General features: G+C 39.1%; 1 protein-coding gene across 1 annotated transcript in view; it reads right to left on the bottom strand.

The window, feature by feature from the left end:
* LOC130882291 (uncharacterized) overlaps nt 1-17,655 on the bottom strand; it is a 47,069-nt gene extending 29,414 nt beyond the window's left edge. Inside the window, exons 1-4 of the mRNA XM_057782181.1 lie at nt 17,650-17,655; nt 17,256-17,384; nt 2,769-3,057; nt 2,021-2,536 (exon numbers count right to left, since the gene is read on the bottom strand). Coding sequence (XP_057638164.1) covers nt 2,021-2,536; nt 2,769-3,057; nt 17,256-17,384; nt 17,650-17,655 — 940 coding nt within the window. The remainder of the gene's footprint in view (nt 1-2,020; nt 2,537-2,768; nt 3,058-17,255; nt 17,385-17,649) is intronic.
* Nucleotides 17,656-17,856: the final 201 nt, after the last annotated feature.

Genomic DNA, 17,856 nt, shown 5'->3' with positions numbered 1-17,856 from the left:
CACTGAACCCCTGTGTCAGGCCCCAGGAGCATCCCTGTCACTTCCATCTGTGGTGGACACAAAAGGAGGTGGGTGACCTCTATGACCACATTTTCAACACATCTGAAAGCTAAGCACAGTCCTCTCCTGAAGATACATCCAACTGTTGGGTTTATGATCCTTTCCACCAGGGAAGGTGCAGAGAAGCTACTGTGGATGCAGATATGAAGAAAGGTATGTCTATATACAGAGGTTTCCACATAGAGATATAGGAGTGGGAGCATGATTAATAAAAACTCAGAGATAGGTATTAGGGTTCAACCTGAAGACCAGAAAAGCAAAGCAGTCAGTCACTGACTCTGACCTTAACCTCAGTCTGAAAATGGTGATGCTGCCTCCGGGAAGTCTCAGAATGAGACTGTGACTGAGAGCTGTCGCCTCCCTTTTTATAATCATCTCTAGTTCCGGGATTAAGGGCATGCACCACCACTGCTTGGTTTCTATGGTAAACTAGGATGGCTACTGATTAAAGGTGTATGTCATTGTAACTACTGGGATTTAAGGTGTATGTCATTGTAACTACTGGGATTAAAGTATGCTGCATAGTAAGTAAGACTGGCCAACATGGCTGTTTTACTTTTCCAAGCTTCAGGCAAGCTTTATTTTTTAAAATACAAATAAAACGACAATACAGAAGTTTGTCTTAAGACCTAAGAAATTAGCTAAATGTGAAAACTGAAATTCTACTAATGAGAACAAAAATAATTCTCATGCAGTAGTGTAAACTAACAGATCCGTGGTCTGCCTTCAGTTCCCCAGACCTGGTCAAGGGTAAGATATCCTTAGAGTTCACAATGGGAATTTTAATTTTGTGTTGGTTTTTATGATAAAATGTATGCATAACCCCATTGAGAAATACATCTAAATAACTACTTCTAAATGAAGCACAGACACACAAATTACTACCCAAAGCTCTAACTCTTTGAGTGCAAAGTATGTAACTTGGAGAGAAAATAGTTGGGAAAATAAGATAATACCTAATATAAAGATATGCTCACAGCAAGTTAAGGGCAGAGAACATACACTTACTAGGAATAGAAGTCAGTTAGCTATATAGCTGGCTCAGTGCATGGCATTCTGAAGGCCATTACATCAATTCTACACACCAACATAGCATTAAGCACTGAAGGGAACCGTGAATAGCAGTTCAGTTAGCACAAACAGTACCTGCAGCTTTATCCTGCAAGCTTACATTTTCACAGGTTGTGAAGGTTGCCCAGTTCTTTCATGGCCACTGTGCTTGGATAGCATTGCAGTATGGAACCTTTGGATATCGTATTTATATTTATAAATATCTTTAAATTGCAATTCAGTTAGCAATATCTATCATTTGTATGCAAGATTTTTATGTAGATTGTTTGTTTTACCACTATTGGTGGTGGTGCGCTAGAGCAGTGGATCTCCACCTTATTAAAGCTGTGACCCTTTAAAGTAGTTCCTTACGCTGTGGTGACCCCAGTCCATATTTCACGGTGTACTGAACAAAGCTTGTCTGAAGATTCTAGTGCAGAGCTAAACCACTAGAAGCCAGGGAGTGGGGGCTCACACCTTTGATCCCAGCAATAGGGAGCTAGATAGGACTAGACAGGACTATAAGGAGGGAGGAGTCAAGAGCACTGCAGTCTGAAGGTTTAGTGGAGACAGATACAGTCTGGAGATGCACCTCAGTTTGAGCCCTGGTAGAGGTAAAAAATCTGTAATGGCTGACACTCTGTTTCTCTGATCTTCAGCATTAACTCCCAGTATCTGACTCTCGGTTTTTATTATTAATAGCAATTAGAATTAATGCTACATCATTGCTACTTCATAACTGCAATTTTGCTACTGTTATGAATTGTAATCAAAATATCTGATATGCGGGATATCTGTTATGTCCCCTGTGAAAGGGTCATTCAGCCACAGGAGGTCATGACCCACGGGCTTAGAACCACGAGCTGGAATCTTGTAAAGCAGCCCTCTACCACTGAGTTAACCCACCTACCTTCCAGCAGCTTGTCCAAGCTGGTGACCTTCCGACTGCCATCTATGGTGTAGATTGTGCGGACGCCCTGAGGCAGGTTCACATTGTCAGACAGGAAGCAGGTCAGCTCTATGAGGAGCACATCAAAGGAATGAAAGCGATCATTGGAGATGGCAAAGACCAGGCCTCTGAAGTAACGGTCCCCATTCCGGTAGAAGCATGCCTTCTTGGCCTTCTTCTCTGAGTTTAAGTCCTGCAAATCCGAGGTGCAGTAGAAGTTGCAGTGAGCAATGTGCACCAGGCTGAGGAAGAGCCCATTGCCCTTGGGGCTAGAGATGCTGCTGGCCCCGGAGGAGCTGGGAGCACCTCTCCGCGACCCTGGCCGTGGCCTTCTGTCCCGTTCTTCCAAATTGCTCCAGCTCAATGCTCCTGGTGCTGGCCACCGCGGATGCTCAGAGATAGCTCTCCACAAATAAATTAATAAAGGAACGTCCCAACAGCCCCAGCCGCAGTGCGCCGTGATCTGGGTGCTCCGGCCTTAAAGCATTGGGACACCTGGTTCGAGCATGGCCATGCTTGCAGATGGACCCGCTCAGCAAACTAAAAGCGGTTGCAGCTTGTAGCTGCCCAGCTCATTATCCCGCGCCCCCTCTTCGTCACCGCCGCGGAGCCCCACGCCCAACAAGCGCTTCCTTCGCCGGGTCACACCTCACAAATAGCGCGCGGGCAGCGGGCCAGGAACCACTAAGTTAAAAGGCAAGAGGATTGCCCAGGTTCGGATCCAGCCCGCGCTTGCTCTCCGGAGTGCAGAATGGAGGAAGGAAGCTGAGGGGGTGAGGTGGAGCGCGAGCATTGACGAGGCGCCTCGGGGCTATGTTGCGCGGCCTGGGGTCCTGGTCCACGGCCAGTGAGAGGCCAGGCTGACCGTGAGGATCCTCACCACAGCGCTGGGCCCCTGAGGGAAGAGCGCAGGCGCCTCCCACGGGCGCACGCTTGCGGGCATTCGCACTCCCGGCAGCCTGGCAGAGCCTGGACCCAGGAGGACTCCTTCTGTCCCTCTTGCAATGCCACAAACCACAGGGAAAGGGAGGTGGTGAGGAAGAGGGCAGCGCCCCACAATGAGCGGCTCGACCATTCTTGGAGGCCCCACCCACCTTGCTGCGTGAGCTACGTGCTCCCGGGCTTGGCAGCGCACCCCGAAACCGCCGGGGGGGGGGGGGGGGGCGGGGCGGCGCTAGTATAACCAGACTAGCCAAAATAACTACAAAGGAAGGAGACTCAAGGGCAGCAAGCACATCCTTAATCCGACTCTCCGGGGAGAACAGAAGTCAACCTAGGGCAGAAATACAAAAACATAGCACTAGGTTTAGACGTGATGTTTATTTTTTTATTAACAACCCATGCATTGTTTCATTTAGAGATCCTTTGGGCAGAAAATCCTTCACACTTTCTATGGAGATTAGCTAACGCGCTAGTTCCAGTAACTTTGAATGAATAAATGACTAGAATTTATTGGTTGGGGGAAGGTCAATTTAATCAATTTGTTGAAAGCTTGCCATTTGACAGGCATTAATCAATCCCATCATTGGGGATGTACAGGCAGAGAATAGAACCCATGGGCTCTTCCCAAGGTGTTCAATCTGAACTCACAGAAATGGACTGACAAACATCTACCATGCAGAAATCTTTTCCTTAGCGGTGTGTGATTCACAATAAAAGCGTATTTAGTAATTTCACTTTGGCGTTGAATATCAAAGACATTTGGCCCTAATCTGACATATGAAATTAATGATTCAGCACCTGGTTCTTCAGTGGTGATGGGGAAACTGTCCTTTAAGGTAGGATGTCAAAAGAGCTGGAGTCCTGGAACCACGTGAAACAGGAATGGGTGGGAACACAATCTTCAGTACCATCGAAGCAAATCACTTTTCTTAAGGGATTTAATGAATATGATACAGATCAAGACCTTGCGGGCCACAACTTGAGAGCTCATGAAGGTAGAGGGAAAAATTGTTCCATAGTTATCAAAGATGACTCAGTAGGTAAGAGTACTTGCTGCCAAGTCTGATCGCCTGGGTACAATGACCAGAACCCACGTGGTGGAAGGAAGGCATATATTCCTGCAAATTATCCTCTGCCCTCTGCATGCATGCCATGACATACAGTGCAGTAAATAAATGTAAAAGCTTTTGAAAGAAAAATTGTTCCTGCATTCCAGTTCTAATTCAAACAAATTGGGGGCAGGTAGGCTTTAAAAGAGACAACGACTAGTTAATCTGGATTGCTTTATGAATTAAAATTTATAGAACCATAACAGATTTTCCTCTTTCACGAAATTGTAGAATTTCTTTACTAAGAGGTTTAAAATTAGCATTTCCCTTGTTGGGATTTTCCCCTTCTCAGAAACACAGTCTGACATGCTAATTGTTCACCTGCTGTAGACTGTCTGGCAATTAGGTCACTTTCTGAAAACTGGCAAGTTGACTTTATTTCTCTCTTGGTTGTGAATTTTCTCTGTCCTGCTTTGTAACTCCCCTTAGTCTAGCATTTACTTGAATAAAAAATTGGGGGAAATATTTCAAATACATTTCCATTTCTCAGTTACAGGCAATTTAAGAAATTACATCTCAAAATATTCCCTCTATCATATTGGATGACTCCTTTCTGTTCTTAGTAAGGAATTTATAATCATAGACGATCTAGTGAGTGCAAAAATTTCACTGACAATCTGCAACAAGAATTTTTTAGAAACTTGACAACAGGTATGGCTCCAAATAAGAGATCCTGACCTAGGGAGTGGTTAATTAGTAGTTTGAATACAGAGGTGGATTTGTTCCACCTTCACCAAAGGTTAGAGAATTCAAATCTATTCCTGTTCCTTAAAGGGGGGGAATTGGCAGGAGATTCCAGGGAGTGGCTGCCTGCAGAATACTTGGTCTATTCCTTATATCATGTTAATGAAGTCTCTTGCCTCCCCCTGCCCTTTTAGACTGGAGTATATAATAAGCATGTGGAAAATAAATGTGGCAGATTTAGTATTCACTAAATTTCCCTCCCGGTGATGTTCTGTGTCTCTGTCTCTTATTTCTCTCATATATCTGTTCCGTTTGCTTAATAGATTTAATCCTCATGCCCCTACCCTGGAATGTGTGAACATCATCAAGGCTGAACCATGACAAATGTCACCCCAATGTGTGACTTATAACATTCCTCCAGCACAACCATATATCCTAAACCCTCCTGGTGCCAACAACTGCAGACCAAGTATTCACATGTCTGAGCCTATGGGAGATGTTTCTCATTCAGACCACCACACTTTTGAAATTTGTATTAAATCACAAACAAATGTTATCAGTCAGTTGTGAATATATTTTTCCTATCTTATTTTGGTAATCCTAACCAGCATACTCAAAGCTATTTTTATCCCCAGTTTTATCCCTTTAAATTTTTTCTTGCTTAGTTGATAAGTGATTACTTTCTCTACACAACCCCCAACACCCTATAACCTGGTAGTAATATGTACTGAGAAATACTATTTTAAGGCATGTTGCTTTGGTTTATGCTGCATTTGTATAACTCAGTGAAGTTGTGATTCTTTGCCTGTATAAAACACTTGAAGGTCTAAGAACATACAGAATAAAGAAAGAATATTAAGAGCTGCAAAGGAAAAAGTTCTAGTAACTTATAAAGGTAAACTTATCAGACTTACACCTGACTTCGCTATGGAAACCATGAAAGCCAGAAGGTCCTGGATAGATGTACTGCAGAAACTTAGAGACCATAGATCGAAGCCCAGACTACTATATCCAGCCAAGTTTTCGCTCACTATAAATGAAGAAAACAAAATTTTCCAGGATAAAAACAAATTTAAACAATACGTAGCCATAAATCCAGCCTTCCAGAAAGTAATAGAATGAAAATCACAAACCAAGGAGTCCAACAATGCCCACAATAACTCAAACATCTAATGACCTTTCACCAGCACAACACGAAGAAGCTAAACACACAAACACTACTACCAAAAAAAAAATGACTGGAGTTAACAACCACTGGTCATTAATATCACTTAATATCAATGGACTCAACTCGCCTATAAAAAGGCACAGGCTAAGAGATTGGATACGAAAACAGGATCAAACATTTTGCCATTTACAAGAAACACACCTCAACCACAAAGACAGACATCTACTCAGAGTAAAGGGTTGGGAAAATGTTCATCAAGCAAATGGACCTAAGAAACAAGCAAGTGTGGCCATACTAATTTCTAACAAAGTTGACGTCAAACTAAAATCAATCAGAAGAAATGGGGAGGAACATTTTATACTCATAACAGGAACAATTCATCAGGATGAAGTCTCAATCATGAATAGCTATGCCCCTAATAAAAAATGCACCCAATTATATAAAAAAACATTACTAAAACTCAAGGCAGTCATCAAACCACAATCACTAATAGTAGGAGACTTCAACACTCTTCTCTCACCAAAAGACAGGTCAACCAGACAGAAACCTAACAGAGAAATAAGAGAATTGATGGAGGTAATGAATAAAATGAACTTAGCAGACATTTATAGAACATTCCAACCAAACAGGAAAGAATGTATCCTCTTCCCTGCAGCTCATGGAACCTTCTCGAAAATTGACCACATACTCAGTAAGAAAGCAAACTTCCACAGTTACAAAAAAATATTAGTAACCATCTGTGTATTATCAGATCACCATGGATTAAAGTTAGAATTCAAGAACAGTGCTACACCCAGAAAACCTACAAACTCATGGAAACAGGACAGTCAAATACTGAACCACACCTGGATCGAGGAAAAAGAAAGAAAGAAATTAAAGTCTTTCTTGAATTCAATGAAAATAAAAACTCAACATACTCAAACCTATGGGACACTATGAAAGCAGTGCTAAGAGGAAAGTTCATAGCACTAAGTACCCTCTTAAAGAAAACGGAGAAAGCACACATTGGAGACTTAACAGCCCACATAAAAGGTATAGAAAAAAAGAAGCAGACTCGAATAGGAGGAGTAAAAGACTGGAAAAAATCAAACTGAGGGCTGAAATCAACAAAATAGAAACACAGAAAAAAATCCAAAAAATCAATGAAACAAAAATCTGGTTCTTGGAGAAAAATCAACAAGATTGATAAACCCCTATCCGCATCTCATTTCTAAAATGGAAATACTGAAAAACTCAACATAAATGTAAGCCATTTTTTGTCAAAAGTATAGATGTTTTTTATGAAATATGTATGCAACATCGATAGCGTGCTATGTGATCAGTCAGATACACACGAGAATACACATATGCTTCATTGAGCACTATGCATAAAACAGGTAATATTTCAGATTCCAGATTCACAAAGGGTGTGTTTCAAGTTCTTGGTTTTGTGTCTATCCTGTGCCTTATTATGTCACCATTTTCTCTTCTATGCACTCAAGAGAAGTATGCTCCTGTCTCAGAACTATTCGGAGAGCTAAATGATCTCATATTAGAAAGTGGTTGTAAGAGGGGCCAGCAAGGAGTGAGGGTTGACTTTATAGTAATTTGTTCTCAAATATTACTGCATAGTAAACTTTCCATCAAACCATGAAGAAAATAAGAAATGTGTACAGCTTATCAAATCATTCTCCAGAATGTTATATGCCTCTTTGGTGAATTAGGGAAACTCCTGTGACCATGGACCACTGAAATTCTCTGGGTTTATGACTTACAAATACCAGAGTAATTGCCTGGGGACAGAACTCACAGGATTTCTTCCCTTTTCTTTTTCTTACCAATAAGAAAAAAAACTGAATAAATTTTTGAATGAGCACTAAGAAAAAGGACAGTGTTAAAAGCTTGATTTGTATATTGGTACTTTTGAAATTATTTCTTTTTTATTTATTTATTTATTAAAAACATCCACCTCCTCCCATCCTCACATTTCCCTCCCACTTCCGCCACTCCCCCTCCCCTCCCTCTCCAGTCCTAAGAGAAGTCAGGGTGTCCTACCCTGTGGAAAGTCCAAAGCCCTTGCCCATCAATCCAGGTCTAGGAAGGTGTGCAGCCAAACACACTAGGCTCACAAAAAGCCAGTACATGCTTTCTGTATCATTATCGTTGTCTGGTATCATTATCATTGTCTTCTCAGTCCGCCCTCATTGTCAGCTACATTTAGAGAGTCTGCTTTGATCACATGATCATTCAGTCCCAGTCCAGCTGGCCTTGATGAGCTCCCATTACATCAGTCCTGCCACCTCAGTGGGTGGTTGTATCCCTTGCAGTCCTGACTTCCTTGCTCATGTTCTTCATCCTTCTGCTGTTTCATCTGGGCTTTGGGAGCTCAGTTCTGTACTCCAATGTGTGTCTCTGTCTCTATCTCCATCCATTGCCAGATGAAAGTTCTATGATGATATACAAGACATTCATTAGTGTAGCTATGGGAGAAGGCCAGTTCAGGCACCCTCTCCCCTGCTTCCCACTGCTATTGTCTGCAAATAGGATAAATGATTCACTGAGGTTTAATTTGCTTTGGGGGGTCTTAAAAAATAAACCAAACAGCAGTATCATTAGATTCCTCAAATTTCATTTGATGAAACCCTCATTATCCATAGGTTAATGACAGGAATAAAGAAAGCCTAACATGCCATTACTACATGGGAGGTGAGCAGGCGTGCTTGCAGGGAACAACTCTGGGTGAAAAACTCTTGGAAAGAGCACACAGACCCACATTACAGAGGCTACTTATGAGCCTTCTTTGTTATTATTCTACCTCATTATCACATAGTATATATTTCTACATTTGCAAAACAACAGGAACATTTTCTGAAATCTGTTTATGTTATATTGAGACACAAACACATATAAATACATATAAACATAAATATGTATGTATATATACATATGCCTTCCTGTACTTGAACTTAAAAGCTTTAGTTCACCTCTGCTTACAAATGAGCCTCTTTAAACTCATGTAGCATGCATTTTTACACATGTATTTGAGACAATTATGAGAACTAAGTCCCTTGGTATGTCATTACAATGCATTTTACTATCGTGTAAGATAAACAGACATGTTAGAAAGGTCCAGAGTTTTGTCTTAGATGATGAGTACACAGTGAGCACTCTTCCCCCTTCCCTAATATTTCCCATTACCTCATTAGTATTTGTTTAGATAAAGTATGCAGAGCATCCCTGTGCAACATCTGTTTGTAGAACACGGTTTTCACTGAATCACAATCAGTCACTGAGAGCTGCAATACAGAAAATTATGAGAAGATAGCTTCGAAAGCTCTCATTTTTTTTTGTTTTCTAACAATGAATACTCGTTTACACCATAGAAATGATAGAAATGAAAGAGACATTAAAAGTGAGTCACACTATGAACTCCCAGGTGTGCAAGTCACTAGCTCCGAGAAGGAGAACATCATTTTCATGTTGGATAGTTAAATAAGTGCTTACATGATCAATAAGACAACATTACCTTAAATAATAGCATGAATTCCCAATATTATACACAAAATCAATAAAACACACAAAGAACAGGAATGGAAATTTCCACCGCAACGTTTCCTGCTGATTTGAAAAATAATATTTAGTGGGCTGGGTTTTTGTTGTTGTTGTTTTACTAATTATGATCTTAGTCATAGTTTATTCTACAGTAAATCTGCTGGTGTGAGATTAAACCTGCTATTGAATGGAGTTATGCATCTACGGCGAGGCACTCATCACTGCTGGAGAGTGAACATTGCTGTTATCTCATTTAGAATTTTGCCAGCAAAGCAGACCATTTGTTTAAAAGGCAATTAAGCTGGTGTCTTGAAGAGAAATTAGCAAGGAGAAGTTCCTTTTGGAGGCATAAGAGGTCTGTTCGCAGACACATTAATTCTGCGATTTGGGACGTCAGTGCAATTTGGGACTGGAAGACATAAGCACAAAAGGGGAGCACTGGGTAAGGAAAGGAAACAGGTCTGTTCTTAAACAAGAGGAATCCTGTCTACCTGCATACAGAGCAGACATTCAGCACAGCCACTGGTTTTCTAGGAACCAAGGCAAGAATTTAGGATGTGAATTTAAGGAAGATAACTGTGGAGCTGAATCCAAAGGTCCATCATTTTTCATGTAACTGTACCTACCAAAAAACCTGACTTTAGAAGAAAATATATAGTAATTTCAATTCTGGGTAATTGTTTTAAAAACACTTTAGTACTGAAATAGTTTTAATTTCATGATGCAATAATTACTATGAAAACAATGGGTGACTATTTCACATAACATCAGTTACATGATGCATGAAAGATTTTTTTTCCTTTCTAATAATTGTATTTCTGGATCTCATTTGGGAATGCTCCTTCTAATTCTACACACACAATACTTATGATTATATCCCAAACATAACATGTACAAAAACAAAGACTGTATTTTGCATCACAATGTGAAACATATCCTCAGGTAGAAATAGCAATAAACTGCACTACATAATTGCAAAGAGAAGCAGAGGTCGCAGAAAATGACGTATGTACTAGCAGTAAGAAACAATTGAAATTACGGTATTGGTTCATAGAAACAACAGATTTCTTTTTGATGTCCTTAGTACCATGTGTACATCCTCACTTTTGACTTTTCCTGAAGTGATTGTCCTTATGCAAATTGGTGTGCTGCAAAAATTAAACATGTCCTATTTCTCCTTCCTTGATATTTGATCTGCTCTCAAAGGCAGTAAAAGGAAGAGTTCATTGGAAGGCTTCTGTCTTGCATTCACAGACAAAACCTAATCCTAACACTGCAGAGCTTTGAGTTGACTCAGATGTGTGTAGCTTGAAATTTAACTCTTCAGAGTCTGAATAATTATTTTATGTCACTTTTACTTCAAATCTTCGGAAGATAGACACTTTCATAGCTTGTAATGTTTACAATATAACTAGTTCAATTTCATACTTTCTATTGAATCCATTTTATCATGATCAACTTTAGTTTTTCATATGAATTGGGACATGTAGGAAGGAGCATTTGCAAGGGACTGGGTAGAAGTGCTTTAGGTAAATTTAATAAAATCTTATTCAAGAGGCCAATTTCTAATTATCTCATCAATATCTTATTCAGATTATCAACTCACCAGTCTAAGCACCTTAAAAGCAGGAACACGCTGTATTCATCTTTGTCAGCTTCATTCCAGCCTGGACTCCTAGATTGTGTTCAACATGAAGAAAGATGTTTCTGAAATACAAGAGACTAGGCTCCCCTCCACTCTCTACTCACTTCCAGTTCTAATTAGTGATGACCTCAGAGCATCCCTAGACTCGTGTATCTCTGTTCCCCCAAATTTCCTTGTTTCCTTTCCACACCACTCCTGGAGTTACTGGTTCGGGGTTATGACCCAACCTCTCCATGCCCAGTTTTTCAATGGCATACGAAGGGAAAGGGCATACTGTCCCTTTGCCCTTTGTATGTTTCTTAGTATGTTCACTATCATAGAAACCTGGAAGAAGGCTGTTCCATGTTGTTTGTTCCTCGATGCTCAGTCCTGAAATAATCACACAAAACTATAATATTTGCAATACTGCATGGCCAACAGCTTATGCATATTTCTGGCTAACTCATATCTTAAATTAACGCATCTCCATTAATCTGTATATTGCCATGATTCTGTGGCTTACCAGGTGACATTCCCGCATCAGTCTCCAACTGGGCTACTTGGCTTTTCACTGACTCCACCTTCTTTGTGCCAGCATTCATTTGAGATTTCCTCATCTAGCTCTGTTCTGGCTTGCTCTACTATAGGCTCAAAGCAATTTTTCTATTAACCAATGGTATTCACAGCATACAGAGCACACCTCCCCCTTTCTGTTTAAATAAAAAGGAAGATTTGTAACTTTAACATTGTATAATTATATATAACAAGTATCAAGTAAGAATTACAGTGACATTATTTCCATCTACTTTTTCCTCTATCATAACTAAGGAAAACTACAACTATAAATACGTATTTTTGAACTCCAGCAAAAACTACAGAAAAATTTAATATTACTGAAGTAAACATGAAGTGTATTGAAAGCCACCTCCAAAATTCTAGAATTGACAGACACATTTCACTGCCTATACAATCACCCAAAGTTCTTCTGTACCATTGGGGCATCCAATCTTCACCCAAATGCCCATAGTTTCTAGCAGGTTTTTCAATAAAGCAGGAAATTTAAAGACCTTTTCTGCCTTGTAATGGCAAATTCCATCAGTTGCTTTCTTCTGTGCGTGGCAGAATGTCTTGCAGACTCTTTCATGAAGCAGGAACAACAAAAGACTGTCTCTCTTTTTCTGGCAACTTCAGCAATCATTTTTGTGGGTCTTGTATTTCTAGAAAATAATAGATAGTTATAATTATACTTTTTCTTAGTTATAATGAAAGATAAAGTAGATATAAATGTTGTAACTGTAATTCTTACTTGACACCTGTTTTGTTATATGTAATTTTACTATGTTAAAGTTAAAACCTTCCTTTTAATTTGAACAGAAAAGAGAAAATGGCATGATAGGTCCTTAAGTACATGTGTTGCTTTTATAAATTAATGAATAAAAGAAACTGCTTAGGACTGTTGATAGGGCAGAGTAGAACAAGATGGGAGAAATTAAACTGAATGCCGGGAGAAAGAAGATGGAGTCAGGAGAATGCATTTAGCTCCCCAAAAAAGACAGAAGCCAGAACTTTACCCAGTAAACCACAGACTCATGGCCATACACAGATTACTAGAAATGGTTAAATTAAAATGTAGGAGATAGTCAATAAGAAGATAGAACTAATGGGCCAAGCAGTGATTTAATTAATAAAATTTTTGTATGGTTATTTCAAGAATCTGGGAGGCAGGGAAAAAAACAAGTGCCAAAGCAGATTTCTTACTACAGAAGGCTTTTTTGGCCTTAATCCAAACTACCTTTGGTCATAAATATTCTACCATATTGGAAATACATTTGTTTTTAAATAACTTTATGTATTCTTGAGTTTCTTTTTTTTCTCATTTTTATTTAAAAGCAGCAATGGAACTAGGACTGGAGAGCTGAGCTGGTGGTTAAAGACACTTGTTGCTCTTCCAGAGCACCTTGGTTCAGCTCTAAGCTACCAGGTGGTGTTTCATAATTGTAACTACATTCTAGAGAATTTAGTGAATTCCTCCTACTTTCATAGGAACTGTATACATGTGATGCACAAATATATGTGCAGTTAAAACAGACATACATGTAAAATAAAGACAAACAAAGACCATCTTTAAATTAAAAGATAGTTGTTAATTTGTCCTATTTTTCTTCCGCATTGCCCACCCTCTTCCTTCCTTATTATCCTCCCATTTCACTTCCCTCTCTCCACCCTCTCTTCCTTTCTCTCTTTTCCTCTCCGTCTCTTGACCCTCCCTTATTACCTGTCTCTCTTTCCCTCTGTACTTTAATCATTGAGTCTCAGATATTCATGATATTTGCATATTAAAAATGTTATTTCAGACATATATCTTCAAAGTTTAAATATTTACTTTAGTTTTATTTTTATTGCTTAAATCATTTGCTTTGAAAAGTTCAAAGTATTCAATTAACACATGGATCAATCTGCATATCTTCCCATTTAGATTTCCAATACCATAAAGATGTAAAAAAAAAACATTAACAAACATTATATTCTATTTCCTTGTAGTGAGAATTTTTATATTTAACTTTCATTTTACTTTGGAGCTAATATTCATGAATGTCTTGAAAACAAAATCTGAATGTGCTTTCATCTAACTAACCTAACAATAGCTACAATTCTTTTCTCTTCATTAAGTCATCTCTTTCATTACTCCCAGGTGTGTTACAACTCTTTTGCAGCCCACAATTTGTTACTTAAGACACCTAGGATCCAGCTATTGGATGGTGTAGAGATTATGACACTTAGAATACATACGGACATACACTCTATACATAGACTTCTGTGGAGTTTGCTATAGGATATTAACGTGCCATAAATACTTTTTACATGGTTTTATTAACATAAAGTCAGATTTATATACAATGAAATGAGAATGGGCTCTCCAATGGAACAAAGTATCATTAAGAATGTAGGTGAGTGAACCACTGGAAAAAGCGATGTAAAAAAAAAATATCTCCAAAGACGTGTTTTCAGGCTGTATGCTTGTTTTCAGCTGAATGCTTATTTACAATTACCAGATATACCAAAAAGGAGGGAGAACTCTTTATTAAAGAAGACCTATGTCTGAATGATAGTGAGATAAAGGTAGAAGATTCCAGAGAAAGAGGAAGAAAGGTAGAAAACCTGCTTTGAGAAAGACATACAAATGAAAGACATGTGATGTGCTACTAGTAGCTGGGGAAATCCATATAGAATGCTGTTAACCACCAACAGAACGTTAAAAATAAGACAAATGGCAAGTGTGTTTGGAGATTGAGGGGGGGGTTAATAATCTGCAAATCTCATCCCCTGCTGCAGAATAGAGATTAGTGCAGTCAATTGGTAGCTGAATGAAGATATCTACTGAATTATCCAGTACAAAACTTCTCCTAGGACTCAGAAATTAGACTCCTTGGCAAATGCTCAAAGGTCCTGCATTTTCTTTATCACCAAATGTTAAATGCTAGAGCAATCAAAGATTTTTATACTATCCTCACTTAAAAAGCAGCCCAGAAGTCTATCAGCTTCCTAGTGACTCAACACAATGTAATCAAGGGAAAAACTAGTACATAGTGACATTTCCAGATGTTAGTGTATATTAAAACCACGTGGCTATAGAACAGCAGGATCTTCTATGGCTTGCACTGCAGCAATAAAGAAAGAAGAAAATTTATCTACATGGCATGGAAGCCATCAAAAATGTTGAGTCCTGTAGGCATAATGTAGATTTCATATTTTATGTTTAGAGTGACTGACACATGACACCTACATAGAAATGCATTGGTACCGAGGGTCTGACAAAGGGAGGAAAGAAACCCAGCAAAGCCTAAGGAGACTTTCCCAAATTCTCTAAAGCATCCTTCCTCTAGGTATGAAACAAGACCTCTATGGAAAAAGGATACCATGGCCTTCTATCAGAAAAAATGGGTCAAGAAATTCTGTCATGGCAAACTCATACATAAACACATAGAGAAAATGGACTTATATTCCTACTTATATAATCCACCATTGAGAAGCAAAAATTCTGGTCACTCATGAACTCCTAGTAAGAAGATAAATGGTCAAAGATAGATCTCCAGGTCCGGCAAATGGCCTTCAGCTTAAAATATATGTGTTTCAAAGTCACAACCTATAGGGATGCTAAGGTTCAACAAGCTAAATGCTGTGCACAGGTTTTGCTTCTCCATGACAAATGCCAGGAGTCTCTATTTCTAGCAATTTTTTTCTAACACTGATGCTGATGGTCTGGAGACGTTATAATACTCTTAGGACACCTACAATGAGAACAGAATTCAAAGGCTCCCAATAAAAAAATGGGTAACTATATTAGTTTGCTTTCTCTTGATAAGTTATGACAAAGAGCAACTTGGAGAGTGAAAGAAATTAATTGTCTTATGTATTAAAATCGATCCATCACTAAGGATATCAGGGCAGGAAGCTACAGATATGAACACTAAGGCATTGAACATAAAGAGATGCTGCATACCTGTTTTATTGCTCCTGTCAGTTTGTTCAGTTTTCTTTAATATAAGCTTCCAGATCACCTGCCCAAGAATAGCAACAACAACGGTGAGTTGTGCCCTTCTCAACGAATCACCAATCAAGACATTGCCCCACAGACAAGTAAATAAGTCAATCGGATTAAGGCACTGTCTGAATTGAGGTATCCTTATTCTCAGGAGACCATGACATATTCCAAGTTGACAATAAATTGAGCAACACATTGACTATTAGCAAGTCAGGGCTGAAAAGAAGACAGACACTGATGTGAAAGGAAAAGGAAAACAAAAAGCAATTTTTGGTACTACAATTCAGTGATGGTTTGCACAGGAAGAGTAACAGCGTAGAAGGCTAAATGACTCCACCACAACTTATGATCCTCATGTCTTTCTTACACATAAACAATATATAATACATATTTATGTACATGTTATATATACACATGGATAACATTTACATAGGAGCTAAACAATTCAAGCTAGAAAAATTTTAACATGGAGAGGGGAAGTGGGCATCTAATTTCACTGCTAGTTAAGAACCTAGTGACAATTGATAGCTGCAGGGAAAAATAAAATCAATGTTCTTTAAGAGTGTAGCCCCTTGTCTGTTTCCCAATAAATACAAGAGTTTATGGGCAGCACAAATTGGACTTCACAGGTTAAAAAAAAGAAAAAGAAGACATGGTTGGATGGGAAGCAAAGAAGGATATTGAAGGTGTGGAGTAGGGTTAAGTATAGTCAACATATTTTAAAAATGAAAAAAGAAGAAATAAAACTTAAATTAAAGGGCAGTGATGATTCAAGCCAGGTAATCTCAGCACCTGGGAGGAAGAGGCATATGGATAACTGATGTTGACTAGAAAGATCTGAACTATGCAGGAAGTTCTAGGATACAGGGTAAAAACCCTGTATTAAAACACCCTCCAATATAAAAAATAAACATAAAAAAGATATTTAATTGAAACAGAAGCTGGCTAACTGTTAAACACAGGATTAGTGAGGTGGTTCAGCAGATAAAGTACCTAAACCCTAGTCGCATGTCATTAGTTAAGAGATAGCCACAAGTTATCCCCTGACAACCACACATGGATTTTAACATGTAAACACCATTCCTGTGTAACACACACACACACACACACACAGAGAGAGAGAGAGAGAGATTAAATAAATAAAAACACTCATCCAATATCTCCCAGGTTAAATCAAATGACTATAAAATTGAAGAACTCTACAACAGTGTACATATTTATGTAATTAATAGTCAGAATTTAACCTTCAGCCTAGGATTCCAACTACTGAAACTGAACGCAGAACAGCACTGATTCTTTCTGCTGCAGCTCTGATGACATAAAATCCTATCCATCTGCATGCACAGATCCAAGTACAAGGTGGGCTAGGGTCTGCATCCTTAATACATGTAACTTCCTGACTTTCCAAGCTGATGCGCTGTTAAGATATGCCAGGTGGACTTCAGGATGAGGAGAAAAGAAAAATTGAACACAGTCAGGAATAAGCAGGGGAGGAGATGAATTATTAAAAGAACAAAGAAAAAGAAAAAAGCTTCTTACTTGGGCAGGAAACAGCAAGGTCCTTCTCCATCAATGTTAGTGCCCACAAGACTTACCTTGATGACTTTTTCCAGGAGTGGAAACCCCTTGGTAATGTTCCAAACTAGGTTCTGAATCTGGTGTTTAAAAGCAGTTTCTGGTCCTTTATGCTCAGCAGCTGCTATTGTTTGCCTGGCAATGTCATTCTGTTTCAAAGACAGGCTAAATACATCAAAGTACAGTCTTAAAAAGGTTAATGTTGCTTTTATAAGATGAGAGGAAGCCCTTCCATGAAGACCCTAGATTGTCTGTCCCACTCCTTCTGCTTTCAGGGATTTCACCTGGCCTGAAGGTCAAATGCCTCTAGCTCCTGGGACTCAGCCTCAGCATCCTCTCTATTACTTTCATGTATTTCTTCAAAGATGGCCTCATTTGGCCAAGTAGTTAGCACCTGTGAAAGGAAAGACTTACCTGCATGTGTGAAAGTTTTATAACCAAGGGTTTGATCCAGAGAGTGGTGGCTCACGCCCTTGGGGAGTAGAAGAGGGGGATTTGTACTCCAAGGCCAGCTTCTACTAAATAGCAAACCTCAAGGCCAGGCAAACCTACATAAGACCCTGTCTCAAAACAAAGCAAACAAACATTAAATGAGAAAAACAAACACGAGAAAAAAGAAAT

This window comes from Chionomys nivalis, chromosome 10 (assembly GCF_950005125.1).
Source record: "Chionomys nivalis chromosome 10, mChiNiv1.1, whole genome shotgun sequence".
Classification (NCBI taxonomy): domain Eukaryota; kingdom Metazoa; phylum Chordata; class Mammalia; order Rodentia; family Cricetidae; genus Chionomys; species Chionomys nivalis.
The sequence above is the reverse complement of the archived record's forward strand: the minus strand, read 5'-3'. Positions and strand labels throughout refer to the sequence as shown.